Here is a 21,043-nt window from a genome sequence, read left to right on the forward strand (position 1 = left end):
TAGGAAAATGGTTAAATGAGATTTTATATATCTGTATAATGCAATATCACAAACCATTAACAGTTATTATAAAGAATAATGAAATGAGAAAACGCTTGATAGACTATAAAATGATTCAGTGAATAAGCTGTATATTCAGTATGATATCTGTGGTTACCTATGTATGATTAAGTATTGATTGATCGAGAGCATGAGAGAGATGCATTAGGGAAAAAACTGAAAGAAGAAAAGACTGGAAAATCAAAATATTAGTAGTGGTTGTCTGACTTGGGGTATTCAGTTTATAGATGATTTTTTTTCTTCTTTATGCATTTCTTTTCAAAATTTTCTACTATGAATGTGTATTAATATATACTTTTAAACAAAAAGGCAAAATAAAAGTTATGTGACAAGAAACAAGGAATGAAACAAAATGAGGGGAAGTAGACCTCTCTCAGACCAGTACTAAGGCCATTTTTCCCCTTTGCATTGCTGAGAGATTATTGTATATGATCTTAATAAAAATATTGTGAGAGAAACTGGGCTTGGTGGCTCACACTTGTAATCTCAGCACTTTGGAAGGTTGAGGTGGGCAGATTGCTTGAGGCCAGGAGTTCAAGAGCAGCTGGCTAACATGGTGAAACCCCATCTGTACTAAAAATACAAAAATTAGTCGGGTGTGGTGGCATGTGCCTGTAGTCCCAGCTACTCAGGAGGTGAGGCAGGAGAATAATCTGAACGCAGGAGACAGAGGTTGCAGTGAGCTGAAATCACACCACTGCACTCCAGCTGGGCAACAGAGTGAGTGAGATTCCATCTCAAAAAAAAAAAAAACCTTGTGAGAGGCCAGCCTCGGTGGCTAATGCCTGTAATCCTAGCACTTTGGGAGGCCAAAGCAGGAGGATCACTTGAGGCCAGGAGGACTGGCCTGGGTAACATAGCAAGACCCTGTCTTTACAAAAAATTTAAAAATTAGTCAGGTGTGGTAGTACGTGCCTTTCATCCCAGCTACTTGAGAGGCTGAAGTGGGAGGATCACTTGAGCCTGGAGGTCGAGGCTGCAGTGAGCTGCCTTCACACCACTGCAGTCCAGCCTGGGAGACAGAGCAAGACCCTGCCTAAAAAAAAAAAAAAAAAAATCCTGTGAGACAGAAAGTATCTTTGGAGAAATTGAAACAGAAAGAGAATGTGATTTTCTAAAGATTATATGGTTAATTAATTTAGCTAAGACTAGAAGCTAAGCCCCGTGATAGCTAATCTAATATTGTTTTCACTGTGTTTTTAATGTATTTTCTATAGCTGGTATTTGATAAGATATTAAAAGCTTCTTTAGGGCCAAGACTGTAATACTCATCTTCGTATTCCCTTTAGTGCCTAGCTGCAGGTGCCTTGACCATAGCAGATACTCAGTAGGTATTTTTAATTGAATCATTATTGACCAAAATTAGTAAAGGATACAAAAATAAAATAGATTTTTATGAAAGAAAACAGGCTTTGATACCAAAGTTTTTGGAAGGCTCATTACTTTTCCACCACCACGTCTATTTCTCTTTTCCTATCTTCCTTTTTCCTGTAGGTAATTCATAACATTTCAAACCCTTTTTATTGCCCACCTTTTCTTGGGCTAAGTAAAGGAAAACTATTTCCAGCACTTTTGCCATTTTCAACATCAAAAAAATCCTATAAACATGACTTTTTTTTAAAGACTTTTTTTTTTTTAAAGAATATGACCTAAGAGTTTATTTTGATATGGCATAATTAGGAATTGGGAGAAAGTTTCTGAACTATTGACATATTGAGTTTTGGAGGTATTTTTATGTATTCTAAATTACTTCATATTAAAAATATATAGAATTTAAATTCTGAATACTGGAATAGCACTGAGGAAGTGTCTGCCAGATTTCTAAAAAGCCAACTTTAATGTTAGCATCAATGTTAGTCATAATAAACTAGAGGTTTATAAAGTAGGTTTATGAACAGAATAAAAATATTCTGTACTGTGTGCCTTTGGATTTAAGAACATTGGATTTTCTTAACAATCAGTAATTTTTTTTTAATTAACAGAGAACCTTCAGAATGGGATCATGTGAGAGAGCAGAGATTTGTGGACTGATGAAATTAGCTATAATTTCGATTTCTAGTTCTGGCTGAGCCACTAGCTAGTTGTATGACTGGAGCTCCGCCCCCCCCCCCCCCCCGCCATACTTTTTAGAGAAAGGAAAGTTATAAAATTAGAAATGTGATTTTACATGTGTTATTAACTTTCTGGAAGGGGTTGGGTTATAAACTCTAAAGATTTTAGTTCTAAAACATCACATTATTTAAGTAGAGATAATTTAGGAATCGTAGGTATTTCTTCCAGGATATCAGAAAGCAAAAGGTTAGGATACCAGAGTATTAAATGCAAGCTACAATGTCAAGTACATTAGAGGACCTGGACTGTAGATCTTCAGTTTGCACTTCAGCTATTGGCATTTGTGTGAAAAGCTACAGTCAGTTGAATAATATGAAAAGAAATGCAGCTGTGCACCAGCGCTGTCCCACGCGCCCCTGCAGGCGTTGTCCTCTGTGGGCAGGAGCACTAATTGAGGGCAGTGGGACTCTGCAGCGCACCCGGAGCTGAGCCTAGCTGGGTCTTCTCCTAGTCCTGCCATAGGCTAGCAGTCTCGGCAGTGCTGACGCTAGTGGGCAGCCCCAGGTCTCCCTCCCTCGTCTCCACCATCCCTGCTCTGCCAATGCAGGAGAAGTTCCCCTCTGATATGGTTTAACTGTGCCCCCACCATAATCCCTATGTGTTGTGGGAGAGACTTGGTGGGAGGTAATTGAATCCTGGGGGTGGTTACCCCCATGCTGCTGTTCTTGTGATAGTGAGTGAGTCTCGTGAGATCTGATGATTTTATAAAGGGCAGTTCTCCTGCACACACTGTCTCGCTTGCCGCCATATAAGACATGCCTTTATTCCTCCTTCGCTTTCCACCATGATTCTGAGGCCTCCCAGCCATGTGGATCTCTGAGTCCATTAAACCTGTTTTTCTTTATAAATTACCCAGTCTCCGGTATATCTTTATCAGCAGCATAAGAATGGACTAATACACTCTCCCTCATCTACTTTTCCATCTGGCTTGTGGGGATAGGATGAGCCAGGCTCCAGAAGAAGACAGAGGCTAGGTAAGGAGAAAAGGGAAAAGGAAAAAGACTTCAGAGAGGAGGGAAGAAAAGGGAGTTGGGGGCCGTGGGTTGGGAGGTGGATGGAGAAACGGGAGAGAGTTAAGGAGTCAGTATGAGGAGACTGGGCTAAAGGAGGAGGCAACACATCTGCCTCCTGACAGATCTCTCCCAGCTTCTCCTGCAGAGGTGCAAGAGAAATGCAGTCCATTAACTGTGAGGATGCACCTGCTTTCTTCAGATGTGGAGTTTCAGGTAAGGAAGCCAGAGTCAGAGCCCGTAAACTAACAAGTCCATTTCCGGACAACTGCCTTTCTGCTCCAGAGCTTATCGCCCAGAAGACGAAGCTGCCTCCTCATACTCCTAACTTCTGCCCACCCTTCCCAAGTCCACTGTGCTTGAGACAGTCATGTCACGTTGGCCTTGCTTTTAAAACACCCTAAAGCATCTTTCTTTTTAAAGCTTTATTTTGAGAATATTTCTTAGTCATCTTTTTTTTTGTTATTACTGAATTTAAACTTGTTAAAATGTATCAACAGAACTGATCTGACATGTGCATTTGGATAACTGTGTGTGGTTTTGGAAACGCAGTTTAGTTGTGTGTTTCAGTGACTGCATGTCCCTGTGCTGAGCTCAGTCTGTGAGTTCCCGAGAGCATCCACACTGCCTTAGTGCTATGGGAGTGAGACCTGTGGGGACTGCAGCCATGATCCTGACCTACAAGGACCTTAACTATTACATGGTAAAACAAAACTGAGGCATGTAATGATGACATAAACAATTAATATTAAACTGTGTGGTTGACTTCACTGTACTGAAGATTGTGAATCACTCCTCTTTTGTTTTTCTTTGTCATTTTTAATAGTCAGCCCAGATCAATAGGTATTAGTTTCTGAAAGCCAGCTTCTTTCGTAAGTGCTTAGAAAGCATTAGGATAATCGTGAGTTGCATTTTATCTTTTAATGTGTGAAAGTGTTGAGACTTTTTAGTTCAGACTGTTCATTTAAGCTGGATGTTTTTTCTTTTGAGTTCACTTTGCTAAGCTTATATACCTAATTTTTATTCCTACATCTGTTTCTTCTAGAAATAGTCTAAATCTAGATTTCTGTTTCCTCATGAGTCTGACTTCCATGCTGAACACTCCGCTGAAACTGCTTCTTCTCAGACTGCAAATGACCTCCTCTTTGCTGAATCCAGTGGTTACATTTTAGTTATTAGAAACGATCTTTCTTTTGATGTGATGATGTTGACCACTTACTCTTATGTTCTTGGAATTCATCTCTCCTTAGTTGCTGTGATACCAGTCTTTCCTCTTTTACTTTTTTTCTGCCTTATAATGGCTCCTTCTCAATCGTCTTGCTCGACTCCCATTCCTCTATTTTTAAAATATTGTTATTCTCCAGTGTTTGTTCCCCAACCAAATCCACCTCCAACTTGTATTTCTCAGCTCAGACTGCTTTTCTTAGCTTCCAGCCTATAATAGCCACATATTGGATGTTTGTACAGAGTTGTGGGTGCCCTCCTCACCAGTGTCCACCCCCTCGCCTGGCCGTATCTATTATATTACCTTGACGGTTCGCCAGACCATCCGTCCTCCACCTCCCCACTGTGTTGCCAGTACCACTTTAAACCATGCCATAGAGTCCCTGTCCTGGACTTCATGCCTGAGGGTGTCCCATTCTGGCTTTTAGCCTTGCCCTTCCATGTGGGGCTAAGGATTTCATAGGGCCAAGGGGATGTGCACACCCTGGCCTCCACCCTCTAATCTTATGCAGTAGCTACACAAGACCCCAAAAACAGTCCTTACAACAAGCCTCTTTCCCAGGCCTGCTCTTCCAAGAGCAGGCTGCATCCCTGCTGTGTACTTCCTAGGCCTAAGGGATAGCTAAGGGGCAGCTATTTGGAGGGGATAGATGGAGCTTAGATGGAGTTTGGACCTTCAGCTCCACATGTATATATGCAAAACCCTGATATATAGACCAGGGCCAGAGGTCAGAAGAGAAGAAGGACATGCAGAGACCTCTGTCTGTATTCTTGTCATAGGCAACATAAGCATAGGAGCAGGCCAAACCATTGCCTTCTTTTTCTTTATATTCCTGCTACAGTGCTGGTAAGTGACACTTCACCTGCTTTTTAGGGATTCTTAAGGGCAAGGGCTTTAGCTTTTTAATTTTACATTCTCATTTGCCTATCACAGTGCCTACCCAACACATGGTGACTACTCAGTGTATGTTTGTTGACTTCAGTAATAAATGCATAGTTAACATTTTATAATTATATTATTTCCTTTATTATCATTTTAAAGAGGTTATGGTAATGTTCATGTGATTTTATGATGTCTTAGGGTCAGTATTTTTCCAGAAAAAAATGTATCTCTACTTTTGCATTCCTATTAAATGGAAAAATTAGACTTAATATATAAAGCAGAATTTTATTTTTAAATATCTTTTTATGAATTTATTTCATAAAATGGGGTTTGTTAATGGTAGGTGGTAGAAAATAGTGTCAGGCAAACATGAAAATCTTGATACTACAGATTACTGTAACATCACAGTCCCCAGTACAACAGTGCTTATGACCAGTTATAACACATTAGAAACTGCTGAACCCTGAGGGATGCTAGGATAGAAGTGTCAGAAGGAGCAGGACTGAGTTCTGGAAAACTACAGAGTGCTGGGAGGAGTGGGATTGGGTTTCCCTGCCAGGTTTCTCATGAATTCAGAGGCTACCTAGTTCTCCTACTGAGCTTGTTTATGAAGAGTGGTGTATGATGACTTTTAATGCAAAAGCATGTAATTATCTAAAATTGGAGTAACTTTACAACACCACATAAGCTTGTTTTAATTCTTGAGATGATTTTTAACTATAACCTATATGCCCTAGATTGGCCTCCCAGGTTCAAGGACCTTTAAATCAAGAACCCATCTGAAGTGTCCCTGGTGCTATTCCTTCTTTGGATACTATTTTAACACATACTGTGTCTTAGTGAGAAATGTTCTGGTCTAAGAGTCGAGTAAACCGGACTTGGATGGCCCTTACATTATCTGAAACTCACACATTCTCTGACTCTTAGGTTTGCTGCTTGGATAATAGTCTTATTTGTGATTCCACTGAGAAGTATCAAAGAGTTCAGCTATGGGAATAATTTGAGTTTTATTCCTTAACTATGAGGAGCTTCTCTTTCTCTCTTTCTTTCTTTCTTTCTTTCTTTCTTTCTTTCCTTCCTTCCTTCCTTCTTTTCTTCCTTCCTTCTTTTCTTCCTTCCTTCTTTTCTTCCTTCCTTTCTTTCTTTCTTTCTTTCTTTCTTTTTCTTTCTTTCTTTCTTTTTCTTTCTTTCTTTCTTTTTCTTTCTTTCTTTCCCTTTTCCTTCTTTTCTTTCTTTTCGTTTTTTCCCTTCCTTCCTTTCTCTTTTCTTTCTTTCTTTCCCTTCTCTCCCTCCCTTCCTCCTTTCCTTCTCCCCTTCCCTTCCTCCCTCCCTCCCTTTCTTCCTTCCTTTCCTCTCCTCTCCTCTCCTTTCTTTTCCTTTTTTTCTCTTTTTTTTCTTTTTTCTTTTTTTTTTTTTTGAGACAAAGTCTCGCTCTGTTGCCCAGGCTGTAGTGCAGTGGCACAATCTTGGCTTAGTGCAACCTCTGCCTCCCAGGCTCAAGCAATTCTCATGCCTCAGCCTCCTGAATAGCTGGGATTACAGGCATGCGTCACCACGCCCAGCTAATTTGTGTATTTTTAGAGGAGGTGGGGTTTTGTCATGTTGGCCAGGCTGGTCTTGAACTCCTGGCCTCAAGTGATCCACCCACCTCGGCCTCCCAAAATGCTGGGGTTACAGGCATAAGCCACTGTGCCCAGCCGGGAGTCCTGCTTTCTTATCAGTCTTTTTGTTTGTTTGTTTTTTATTTATTTCTTCCATGTTCTTGTTCTACCCTTAACATTTTTAGACATAGTAAAGTTTACTCATTCCAAGCCTTCTTCTAGTTGACACGAGTCTAATACCTCATAAAAAGTATCAAGTATCAAAGCAGTTACTTTATGAACCATCACACATTGTCTCATTGTTGTGCCATCACAGGTAATGATTAAAACCACTTAATGATGTTATTGCTGGAACATTTCTATAATAAAACTGCTGTGGGACAGCTTGGGTTCCACTGGCTTTTGGAGGAAGTAAACAGTTTAAATTGTTTCTGTCATCTAGAAAATAATTCCCCTTACACAGGGAGATTTTTAAACTCAATTTTAAATTGAGTTTTTTAAATTTAGTAATATCAATGACACTTGGAGCTATGTTGCCTTCATGTAATTTTTCCAACATTATGAAGCTATGGGCAGCCCTAATTCACATATTTCACTTCCCACTCTTGTGTTTCTACATTAGGACACTTCCTCTCCCCATGTGCTTATTTTTCTCTTCTGCGTTCAGAAAACCTTTTTTTCTCTAACTGGCTTAAGATGGCAGTTAAAAAAAAGAGGATTTGAGACACACATAGTGCTTAGAAAGCAAAACAAGCGGAAGAAAAAGATGAGTTCATATCATGAAAATGTCACATGTACTGTCCCTTCCCTTTCCTCTACCTCCAGGGCAAGAGAGGTTGACATGTCTCCCTTTCTTGCCTGTGCTTTCTTTGGACTTCTAGCCTCTTTTCTACTTCAAGGCAGCTCTTAAATGTGAACGTGTATATTGGGGGTGGGGGAGCAATAGGAGAAAAGAGTTGGTCAACAAGGAACAGGAGTGCTAAGTAGAATATTGGGAAAAGGTCAGCAAGAGAACAAATGGAATGGAAAAAAGGAAACTACTTTTCATTAATCCTTACAATTTAAGTCAGAATCGGAGTATAAGAACTGGAAGGGACTTAGTGATCCTGTCATTACCGTACCCTAACCTAACAGATGCTCCGTAAATGCATATTCAACTTAAACTGATCTCCTCATTTCACGAGGAAGAAATGGAACCCCACAAAGTTAGGTATTGTTCAGGGCTAGCTCTGAGCTCAGCTGGAACCCAGGTCCTCCAGTTCCTCAATGACCTTTTCTATTAGAAGATACTTCAATGACTCTTTCATTTTTTGTATTTCCACCATTTGGCAAAGAGTGGGTATGAAATGTTGAGCTCAACTGTAAGGCTGTTGGCACTTAGTAGGTCTGTTAATGAGTGGCAGTCTAGTAGAAGGAGTATGGATTTTGGAATCAGACCTGGATCTAAATTTCAGCTCTGCCTGTCAGCACTTGGGCAAGTTTCTTAATCTTTCCGAACCTAGGATTTTTCATCTCAGTAAATGGGGATCATAATAGCTACCACTTAGTGTTGTTATAACAACTAAATGAAGCAAAGTTCTAAATACTTACAAGAAGTACTTAGTTTGATGTGTGGCACAAACCATAGGTGACAGTAAATATTTGTGAAATGAATAAATGGTAACTATTACTATGTTTGATCTCCCTCATAGGGAGTCAGCATACCTTTTTTTAGAAGGTAAATCAACATGTCTTTTAGGCATGTCATATTCTTTACAGATATGTATACTTATTGACATAGTTAAAAACTGCTGTTTGGCTCATTTCTTTTTGTCTTAGAGAATGCCTATTTCAAATACCTCACAGCCTTTTAATTTTTAAATTCCAGATTAATTCATGGAGGACAGATGTTAAATGGATTGGCAGGTCCAACTGTAATGAATGCAGCACCATTTCTCTCCACGACGTGGTTTTCTGCAGATGAAAGGGCCACAGCCACAGCTATTGCATCAATGCTCAGTTATCTTGGGGGAGCATGTGCATTTTTAGTTGGACCACTTGTTGTTCCAGCTCCCAATGGGACATCACCTCTTCTCGCTGCAGAGAGCAGCAGGGCACATATTAAAGATCGCATAGAGGCTGTGTTATATGCAGGTAATTTGAAGTTTATTTTCTTCTTGTTATACTTTGTCTTTTATCTCAATCATCTTCACTCTCCGTTTTGTATACCAGACACCTTCATGTGAAATACTTGAGAGGACTAATATGTAAACTTACATACACTGTGCATTCCTTATCATATGATATAGAGATGCTTACTTAAAACTTAGCACTCTTCCTGGGAAGTTAAATTTTAAATTTATTATTGCCACATGGAGGGGTATTTCTTAATTTAGTCTTTTTATCTATTTGCAGTTAAGCACTGTATAACACATTTTCTGTGTCCTCTGTAGATATCAGGATAGAAAACGTCGTGATTGACAATAACCATTTGTTAAACATCTATCTGTTGGTAGATGTTAAGCCCATTTTCTCCGTTGTAGTTTCTCCATTATTGGCCATGTTCTGTAACCTTTTTTTACCTTGATCATCTACAGTTTATCCTCATTTCCTACTCGCTGTATGTTTAGTCTGTTATTCAGGGATACTGACCTTTCTAAAATATTCTCTTTGAATTATTTTATTTCTAGAGTTGAGCCCTGGTCCACTCTTATAGTATAATCTCCTACAGATTTTCATAGATATAGCCCCTCTCTCCATATGCCTGTTTATTATTTCCTCTGCATTCAGAAAACTTTTTGTAGGTGTTTACTATATGCCAAGCACTGTGCTAAGCACTAGGAATTGGTAAGGTCAACAATGAGACAATTATAATACAAATAAAGATATACAGAGGTTGGGAGACCTAACTTACCTGGGTTTGTAGGGAAGTTGAGGGGGAGGATACGCTTCAACAAGAATGTAATAATTAAAGGTAAGAATTTTGTAGGAGTTCACCAAGTGTTTGAGTGGTTAGTGTATTCCATACAGAGGGAACAGTAACTGCAAAGGCAGGGAAGGTATGAGAGAGCTCAATATGTCTAGGGAACTGCAAGTAATTGAGTATGGCTGGAGTGGTATAAATGTTTGTGTTTGGGTATAGGTAACAAGTGGCACAAAATGAGACTGGAACGATAAGGGACCCAATTATACTGAACCTTGTTTTAACTTCTTTGTTCACTTATCAATTTCACAAACATGTTTTGAACGCCTATGTATCTGTCACTATGTGAGTCACTGAGATAGGCATGGTTCCTGGTGTAACAGAACTTACAGTGTCCTGAATGATACAGACAGGTCAACAGTTACAAAATAGAACAGTGAGTATTATAAACCAAAGGCCTACAATTGCTCTGAGAGCTCGGAAAGGAGCACCTAATCCAGATTTTGGAGGTGAAGTAGAGCTTCCTGGAGATGCAGCATCTAAATCAGGGTCTGAGGAATGAGAGAATGATGGTTAAATACAGTAGGCAGGAAGATTACACTATAGAGAAGAAACTTAAAGGAGAAGCCCAGTGAAGGGAGACACCCTGGTACGTTCAAGCCCAGAGTGGCTTAGATCTGGTGAGAGCAGTAGTAGGTGAAGCTAGAGAGGAAAGCAAGCCCCACGCAAACCTTCTAAGCAGGGCTGAAGGGTTTGAGGTTCACCATATTGTAGGCAAAGGCCACACTCTGAAGAATTGTACATCAGAGAGTTATTTGATGACATTTACATTTCAAAATATGGTTTAGAGGGATTAAAACTGAAAGCAGCAGTATATAAAGCATTTCACCACCTTTACACAACTTACCCCTTTTAAAGAAAAAATAAAAATGTAAAAATGAGTAAATAAAACTGAACGCAGGTGAAACGTAAGTTTTAAACTTCATTTTGGTCATGTTATTCTTTTTATTGAAAACCTAAGCAGTTATTGTATTTTTTACATGATGTTAACCACTGTTAAGCATGTGTCAGTGGAGTGCATGCAGCTCGTGGTTCCCATGCAGTCAAGCAGAAGCCCCTGCTCAGTTTCCCAGTTACTTCTTCATTGCTTTCATGTTTGCCAACCTGCCTTTCTGAAATACTGTCCCTTGACTTAATTCTATTCAAAATACTGTGCTAGGATTGTCATTTTAAAAAGTTAAAGATTCTTAAATTATTCCTGACAAAGGTAACATAAGAAAAGTAAACTACAGATCCAGATCTCAGATGAGTATAAACAAAAAGTCCTGAATAAAATATGAGCAAACTGATTCCAGCAACATATATCATAAAACGGTTGATATACCATAGCTAAATGGGATTTATTCCAGCAATGCAAGGTTGGTTTAACATTCAAAACTCAATTTATGTAATATATCAGCAGATAAAAGGGAAAAAAACATGATCACCTTAAAAGATGAAGAAAAAGCATTTGAAAAATCCAACACCCTTTCAATAAACTAGAAACAATCAATGAATTAGGAACTCTCTCAACCTAATAAAAAGCATCTATTAGAAACCCACAAGAGGCCTGGCATGGTGACTCATGCCTGTAATCCCAGCACTTTGGGAGGCCAAAAAGGGAGGATCACTTGAGGCCAGGAGTCTGAGACCAGCCTGCCCAATATAGCAAAACCCCATCTCTAGTAAAAGTACAAAACAAATAGCCAGACATGATGGCACATGCCTGTAATCCCAGTTACTCGGGAGGCTGAGGCACGAGAATCGTTTGAGCCTGGGAGACAGAGGTTGTAACGTGAGCCAAGATCACACCACTGCACTCCAGCCTGGGTGACAGAGTGAGACTCTGTCTCAAAAAACAAACAAAAAACCTGCAGGTAACATCACATTTCACTTCTAGGGTTATGAACAAGACAAGGATGTCCATTTTTCCATGCCTTTTTAAAACTCTGCTGGAGGTTCTAGGCAGTATCACTGAACAAGAAAAGCAAAAGATACCCAGATTGTAAAGGAAGTAGTAAAGAATGTCTCTGTTGAAAATGATGAGATCTTGAATATAGAAAATTCTCTGCAATTCACTAAAAACTATTAGATCTAAAAAAAGAGCCTAGCAAAGTTTTACGGTACAAGATTAATATGTAAAAATCAGTTGTATGTCTATATATTGGCAATGAACAATCTTAACATACAATTCAATTTGCAATATCATCAAAAAGAATATGTTTAGGAATAAAATTAACAAATGAAGTGTAGAACTTGTAATCTGAAGACTACCACTGTTGAAAGAAATTAAAGAAGACCTAAATAAATGGAAAGACATTCCATGTTCATGTTGGGAGGTTTAATATTGTGAAGATATCCCCAAATTTATTTGCAAATACAATACAATCCCTTTTAAAATCCCAGCTGCCTTTGTTGCAGAAATCGACAAGGCGATCCTGAAATTTACATGGAAATGCAAAGGACCAGCAATATCCAAAACAATCTTGAAAAGGAACAAAATTGGAGAACTCACACTTCTCAACTACAAAACTTACTACAAAGCTACAAGATAACATAGTACTGGCATAAGGATAGGCATATAAATCAGTAGAACAGAAATGAGATTCTAAAAAATAAGCCATTACATTTATGGTCAATTGATTTTTCAGAAGGGTCCTAAGATAATAAGGGAAAAAGTCTTTTCAGTAAATGGTACAGGAACAACTGAATATCCAAATTCAAAAGAATGAATTTGAACCCCCTCGTTAACTCAAACCTGAATGTGAGAGCTAAAACTATAAAACTCTTAGAAGAAAACTAAAGAGTAAATCTTTATGACCTTGGATTAGGTGAAGCCTTTTTATAAGACATCCAAAGCACAAGTGACAAAGGAAAAAAGATAAGTTAGATTTCATCACAATTTAAAACTTTTGTGCTTCAAAGAACCCAGAAAGTGAAAAAGACAGTCCACAGAATGGGAGAAAATAGTTGCAAATCATATATCTGATAAGGGACTTATATCCAGATTATATAAAGCATTCTTACAACTCAACAACAGAAAGACAATGCCATTAAGAAGTGGGCAAAGGACTCAAACACATTTCTCCCAAGAAAATACACAAATGTCCATCGAGCACATGAAAAGATACTCAGTGTCATTAGTCATTAAGGAAATGCAAATTAAAACCATGATAAGATACCCTTCACACCCAGTAGGATTGCTAGAATCAATAAAATGAAAAATAATTAAGTGTTGGCAAGAAAGTGGAGAAATTAGCACCCTCATACATTCCCATACATGGGAATCTAAAATGGTGTAGCCGCTTTAGAAACAGTTTCACAGTTCCTCAAAATGTTAAACAAAGATTACCATACAATCCAGAAATTCCATTTCTAGATATGTATCCAAGTGAAATGGAAACATACACCCATGTAAAAATGTATACATGAGGGTTCATAGCAGCATTATTTGTAATAGCCAAAAAGTGGAGACAACCCAGATGTCTATCTACTGATGAGTGGATGAATAAAATGTGGTATAGCTGTACAATGGAATATTATTTAACAATAAAAAATAGTAAAGCACTGATACTCCAACATGGATGACCCTTGAGAGCATTATGCAAAGTGAAAGAGGCCAGTCATAAAAGACCACATATTATATGATTCCATTTATAGGAAATGTCCATAATACTCCAATCTGTAGGGATAAAAGTAGAGCAGAGGTTGCCTAGGGCTGGGAGATTGGGAGTAATGGGTACAGAGTTTCTTTTTGGGATGTTGAAAAAATCCTAAAATTGATTGTGGTTGTGACTGTACAATTCTGCTAGTAAATGAAAAACCACTAGATTGTGCACTTTAAATGTATGCATTGTATGTCATGTGAATTATATCTCAGTGAAGTTGTTTACAAAAATGCCAATAGAGGGTCAACGAATATGAATAAGGCAATCACGGAAGACATACAAGTGGCCAATATGCATATTTTAGGTGCTTATTCAGTATTACTAATAATTAAAATAACTCTAAATTAGAACAGTTCATTAACTTCTTATTGCTCCTCAGATTGACAAAGAATAAACAGATTGAGAACACCAAAAAAAAAACAAAAAACAAAAAGGAATCTGTTAACAATCTTCTGTTTAAAAAAATAGGGATCTTTAAACTTCTAACTGCATTAAACAGAATTATCTGTGGGTAATTGTCTTATAGGAATGTTGTCCTTTTTGCTAAGAATAGCCCTAGAATTAAAATGATCCAACTGAAAGGACCTCTAGAAATCCCTAAATTCAATCCCTTTATTGGCCTAGAAAGATTAAGGGATTTGTTCAAATTACAAGCTAATTAATGGCATAGACAGGTCTATATTCCAAGTTTCCTGACTTTTCTACTAGTGCTGTGCTTTTCTACAAAATTGGACACAGTTATCAAAAGCTGGAACTTCCAAGTGCCAGAATTATAGAGGGAAAGGTTGGGATGCTAGAACCTTCCCTTCTATAATGGGGACAAATTAAGATTGTTTGGGTGTTCATTTCACTTCTGATTGTTTAATACTCTACATTAGCTACTCTTGTGTTTAAATTCTATTCTCTGTCTCTTGGTTTCTTATTTTTGGATGCTTTCTTGTTCAAATTTCCCGTACAATCTGTAAATTGGGTCTGTCTTACACAGTGCATCAGACTATCCTATCATGAATCAAACAAACCTCCTATCCTGTTATTTCTTACCAGTTTTTTTTCTGAGTGTCATACTTACTAGACAATCATCCTAGACCTGTTTCACAGTCTCTTTTATAGTAACGTACTGTTGGCTTTTAATATTTTCTCCATAAGGCAACGTTTGTTTACTTCCTCAATCTTTTTATCTGTGTGCCATAGCACCAGCATATACATCATTGTTAGTATAACCTCTAACCAATTACTTGCTGAAATTTGTATCTTTATATATTCATTTTTTTTTAAACTAGACTGAGCAGTCTTGGCTAGATACTATATTTTGCTTATCTTTATGAGCCTCAGACTCAGTTGATGCTTAGTAAATATTTGTTAGATAAATGAATACCTGAGAGGCCGGGCATGGTGGCTTACACCTGTAATTCTAGCATTTTGGCAAGCTGAGACAGGAGAATGGCTTGAAGGACACTTGAGCTCAGGAGTTTGAGACCAGCCTGGACCACATGGTGAGACCCTATCTCTACAAACAATAAAAATAAAAATTAGCCTGGCATGGTGGCATGCCTCTGTGGTTCCAGCTACTTGGGAGGCTGAGGCAGGAGGATCACTTGAGCCCAGGAGGGTCAAGTCTGTAGTGAGCCATGTTCATGCCACTGCATTCCAGCCTGGGTGAGAGAGCAAGACCCTGTTTGAAAAAACAAAGAAATACTTGAAGTATTCAACTTTTTGTGTGGCCTGGTTAACATTTTACCTATCTTTTTCTTTCAGAATTTGGAGTTGTCTGCTTAATATTTTCTGCAACACTAGCTTATTTCCCACCCCGACCTCCTCTTCCTCCCAGTGTTGCTGCAGCTAGCCAGCGGTTGAGTTATCGGAGAAGCGTCTGTAGATTATTAAGGTAAATATACTTTCTTCTTTTCTTTTCTTTTCTTTTCTTTTTTTTTTTTTTTTTTTTTCTTTTTTTGAGACGGAGTCTCGCTCTGTCGCCCAGGCTGGAATGCAGTGGCCGAATCTCGGCGCACTGCAAGCTCCGCCTCCCGAGTTCAGGCCATTCTCCTGCCTCCGCCTCCCGAGTAGCTGGGACTACAGGCGCCCGCCACCTCGCCCGGCTAGTTTTTTTGTATTTTTTAGTAGAGACGGGGTTTCACCGTGTTAGCCAGGATGGTCTCGATCTCCTGACCTCGTGATCCGCCCGTCTCGGCCTCCCAAAGTGCTGGGATTACAGGCTTGAGCCACCGCGCCCGGCCAAGGTAAATATACTGAGAGTCATTGGATGGCTTTGACTGACACCTTCAAGATAACTTCAGATTTTTAAAAAATAATTTAAGATAGTAATTTTTCAGCAACCTATTCATTAGGTAGTAATTGATAAAATACTAATTGAATATTTTAGATTTCCTACCAGAAATCTATCTTGAAAAATCACCAGAAACAAAAACCTCTATAATTTTTGCCTTCTCTATATATCATCTATACTATTATTTGCTTAATGTTTTAAAAATCAAATATTTTATTTTTCTTAAATAACTTGATTTGTATTTGAAATTGTATGATATAAAAAATCCTATATCATACAGTAGTGTCTGTGAAATCATGGATTCTATGTGTTATACTTTTCCTAATATGCACATTGTTTTAATTTATTATGTATTTGTTAAGGCATATTAAAAGAAGCAGGCAATAGTCAGTACAAAGTGAATAAAAGAAATAATATTATTCTCATATCAACTGAAATCATTTTATGTACCAGCAGTAGGATCATACTTTAAGAAGCCTAATATTTATTTTTATTGGTATAACTTAAGTATAGTTAGATTAAACTCTACTCTTGAAGGCTCAAATGCCCAGTACTGAATTTAATTCTTGGGATATATAAAACACCACTATTGATTATGATTTGCAATTGGACCACTATACTTTGTCATTTGAAATTTTTTCATAGTTAGTTGTGAGGAGTTTTTATTGATTCTTCCAACAACTCTCTCTTAATTGGTTCTTTCTTTTCTTGGGTTCCTCTCCCCAAATGGTAAGTTTCTTGTAGTAAAGAAGTAGTATCTATGTCTTTATATCTGCTGCAATAATATTGTCCAATAGGAATAAAATGCAAGCCACATAAGGAATCTTACATTTTCTGGTAGTTTTCGAAAAATTTTTAAAAGTCAAAATCATATCAAGCGTCTTCTCTGACCACAGTGGAATAAAACTAGAAATCAACTCCAAAAGGAACCCTCAAAACTGTACAAACACATGGAAATGAAACAATCTGCTCCTGAATGATTTTGGGGTTAACGATGAAATCAAGGTGGAAATTAAATTCTTTTGACATGAACCATAATAGTGATATGTTATTAAAACCTCTGGGCTACAGCAAAAGCAGTGCTAAGAGGAAAGTTTATAGCACTAAATGCCTACATTGAAAAGTCTGAAAGATTACAAATTGACAACCTAATGTCACACCTCAAGAAACTAGGGAAACAGTAACAAACCAAAACCAAAGCTAGCAGAAAAAGAGAAAAAACAAAGAACAGAATTAAGTGAAATTGAAACAAAAAATACAAAAGATCAGTAAAACAAAAAGTTGGCTATTTGAAAAGATAAACAAAATTGATAGCCCCTTAGCTAGATTAACCAAGAAAAGAAGATTCAGATAAGCTCAATTAAAAATGAAAATGGAGACGTTACAACCAACGCCACAGAAATACAAAAGATCATTCGAGACTACTATGAACACCTCTATGGACACAAACTAGAAAATCTAGAGGAAATCGATGAATTTCTGGAAACATACAACCCTCCTAGATTAAATCAGGAAGAAATAGAAACCCTGAACAGACCAATAATGAGCCATGAGATTGATTCAGTAACTTAAAAATTGCCAACCAACACATATACCCCATGGAATACTATGCGGCCATAAAAAAGGATGAGTTCATGTCCTTTGTAGGGACGTGGGTGCAGCTGGAAACCATTCTCAGCAAACTTTCACAAGAACAGAAAATCAAACACCGCGTGTTCTTACTCATAGGTGGGAATTGAACAGTGAGATCACTTGGACATGGGAAGGGGAACATCACACACCGGGGCCTATTATGGGGAGGGGGGAGAGGGTAGGGATGGCATTGGGAGTTATAACTGATGTAAATGACAAGTTGATGGGGCTGACGAGTTGATGGGTGCACCACACCAACATGGCACATGTATACATATGTAGCAAACCTGCACGTTGTGCACATGTACCCTAGAACTTAAAGTATAATAAAAAATAATAATAATAAAATAAATAAATAAATAAAAATAAATAAAATCAAGCAATAAAAAAAATAAAATATTAATTTGAAAATAAAATTGCCAACCAAGAAAAGGCCATGGTCAGATTGGCCAGATGGATTCACAGTTGAATTCTACCAGACTTTCAAAGAAGAATTGATACCAATCCTACTGAAACTATTCCAAAAGATTGAGAAAGCAGGAATCCTCCCTAACTCATTTTGTGAAGCCATCGCTCTGATACCAAAACCAGATTGAGAAAGAGGGACTCCTCCCTAACTCATTCTATGAAGCCAGTGTCACCCTGATACCAAAACCTGAAAAAGACATAACAAAAAAGAAAACTACAGGCCAGTAGCCTTGATGATCATAGATACAAAAATCCTTAATAAAATACTTGCTAACTGAATCCAACAGCACATCAGGAAGACAATACACCATGATCAAGTGGGTTTCATACCAGAAATTATTTAAAATAAGCATGTCAAATGTGATATATCACATAAACAGAATTAACAACAAAAACAATATGATCATCTTAATAGATGCAGAAAAAGCATTCAGTAGCATCTCTTTATGATAAAAACCCTCAACAAACTAGGCATAGAAGGGACATACTTCAAAATAAAAGCCATACATGACAAACCCACTGCCAACATCTTACTGAATGTGAAAACCTGAAAGTATTTCCCCTGAGAACTGGAACAGGACAAGGATACCCACATTCACCACTTCAGTTTGAAAGCACTGGAAGTCCTAGCCAGAACAGTCAGGCAACTGAAAAAAATAAAAGGCATCCAAATTGGAAAAAGAGGAAGTCAAACTATCACTGTTTGCCAATGATATGATCATATACCTAGAAAACCCTAAAGACTCTTCCAAAAGACTCCTAGATTTGATAAATGAAATCAGTAAACTCTCAGGTTACAAAATCAGCGTACACAAATCAGTAGCACTGCTCTACACCAACAATGAGAAAGCCGAGAATCAAATGAATAACTCAATCCTCTTTACAATAGCTGCAAAAAAATTAAAATACCTAGGAATATTCTTAACCAAGGAGGTGAAATATCTCTACAAGAACTAGAAACACTGCTGAAAGAAGTCATAGATGACACAAACAAGTGGAAACACATTCCATGCTCATAGATTGGAAGAATCAATATTGTGAAAATGACCATGCTACCCAAAACAATCTACAGATTCAGTGCAGTTCCTGTCAAAATACCAACATCATTTTTCACAGAATTAGAAAAAAAAATCCTAAAATTCATATGTAACCAAAAAAGAGTCCAAATAGCCAAAACAATCCTAAGCAAAAGGAACAAATCTGGAGGCATCACATTCCCTGACTTCAAATTATACTGCAAGGTTATAGTTACTGAAACAGCATGATACTGGTATGAAAGTAGTCAATGGAACAGTCCGATGGAACAGAATAGAGAATTCAGAAATGAGGCCAAATACATACAACCAACTAATCTTCAACAAAGCATACAAAAACATAAATTGGAGAAAGGACACACTATTTAATAAATGGTTCTGGGAAAACTGGCAAGCCACAAGTAGAAGAATCAAACCGGATCCCTCTCTCTCACGTTATACAAAAATCAACTCAAGATGGATGAAAGACTTAACTATAAGATCTGAAACCATAAATGTTCTAGAAGATAATGTCAGAGAAATACTTCTGGACATTGGCCTAGGCAAAGAATTCATGACTAAGACCCCAAAAGCAAATGCAACAAAAACAAAAATAAATAAATGGGACCTAATTAAACAAAAAGTTTCTGTACAGCAAAAGAAATAAACATCAGAGTAAACAAACAGCCCACAGAATGGGCAAAAATATTTGCAAGCAAGCTCTGTATCTGACAGGAGACTAATATCTAGAATCTATGAGGAACTCAAACGGATCAACAAGAAAAAAAAAAACTCATCAAAAAGTGGGCAAATGACATGACCAGAAGACATTTCTCAAAAGAAGACATACAAACAGCCAAAAAAAAAAAAAAATAGGAAAAAAATGCTCAACATCACAATCATCAGGGAAATGCACATTAAAACCACAATTAGATACCACCTTACCCCTGCAAGAATAGCCATTATTAAAAAGTCAAAAAACAATAGATGTTGACATGGATGTGGTGAAAAGGGAATGCTTATACACTGCTGGTAGGAATGTAAGTTAGTACCACCTCTATGCAAAACAGTATGGAGATTCCTTAAAGAACTAAAAGGAGATCTACCATTCAACCCAGCAATCCCACTACTGGTGTCTACCCAAAGGAAAAGAAGTCTTTGTATGAAAAAGACACATGCACATGCACATACATGTTTGTAGCAGCACAGTTTGCAATTCCAAAGATATGGAACCAACCTAAGTACCCATCGACTAATGAGTGGGAAAAGAAAACGAGTATATATACACCATGGAATACTACTCAGCCATAAAAAAGAACAGAATAATGCTTTGTACATCAACTTGTAGGGAGCTGGAAGCCATTATTCTAAGGGAAGTAACTCAGGAATGGAAAATCAAACACTCTATGTTCTCACTTATAAGTGGGAGGTAAGCTATGAATAGGCAAAGACAGAGTGGTATAGTGGACTTTGAAGACTCAGAATGGGGAGGATGGCAGTGAGTGAAGGATAACAAACTCCATATTGGGTACACTATACACTACTCAGGTGGCAGGTGCACCAGAATCTCAGACTTCACCACGATCCAGTTCATCCGTGTAACCAAAATCATTTGTACCCCAAAAGCTGTTGAAATTCTAAAAAATTTGTTTTAATTCTTTGTATATTTGGGATAAAAATCTTTGAAAATTTTTAATAATCTTATTTTAAAAGGAAAAATAAAATTAATTAGAAATAAGTAAAATAAATAAGTAAAATTAGTTTTAGGAAATGAGTAAAATCAATTTTAGTAGCATATTGTTTAACCAAGCATATCTAAAACATTATTTTAACATGTAATCAATATTAAAACTTATTAATGAAATATGTTACAGTCTTTTATTCATATAATATCTTTGATATCCAGTGGATATTTTTCACTTAAAGCACATGTCAATTTGGACATTAAATTTTTACTGGAAATACTTGATTTCCAGTGGAATTAAGTGGAATACTTTAGGTATCACTAAATTTACAGTTAAAAAAGTATTCATTGAACAATGTCTCTTGTATTGCACTGTTTATCCTAAGTTAAAAATAAATAATTACAGTTTCTGAAATTTTGAATCAACAGATATTTGCTATCATTAAAAAGGATCTTACATTCT

The 21,043-nt window shown here is 37.4% G+C and overlaps 1 protein-coding gene across 1 annotated transcript in view; it reads left to right on the forward strand.

Annotated features, from left to right (window-relative positions):
• The window catches only part of DIRC2 (disrupted in renal carcinoma 2), an 84,787-nt gene that overhangs the window by 22,975 nt on the left and 40,769 nt on the right, over positions 1–21,043 (forward strand). The window contains exons 3-4 of the mRNA XM_025377826.1: positions 8,758–9,023; positions 15,255–15,384. Coding sequence (XP_025233611.1) covers positions 8,758–9,023; positions 15,255–15,384 — 396 coding nt within the window. The remainder of the gene's footprint in view (positions 1–8,757; positions 9,024–15,254; positions 15,385–21,043) is intronic.

Source organism: Theropithecus gelada, chromosome 2 (assembly GCF_003255815.1).
Source record: "Theropithecus gelada isolate Dixy chromosome 2, Tgel_1.0, whole genome shotgun sequence".
Taxonomy (NCBI): Eukaryota; Metazoa; Chordata; class Mammalia; order Primates; family Cercopithecidae; genus Theropithecus; species Theropithecus gelada.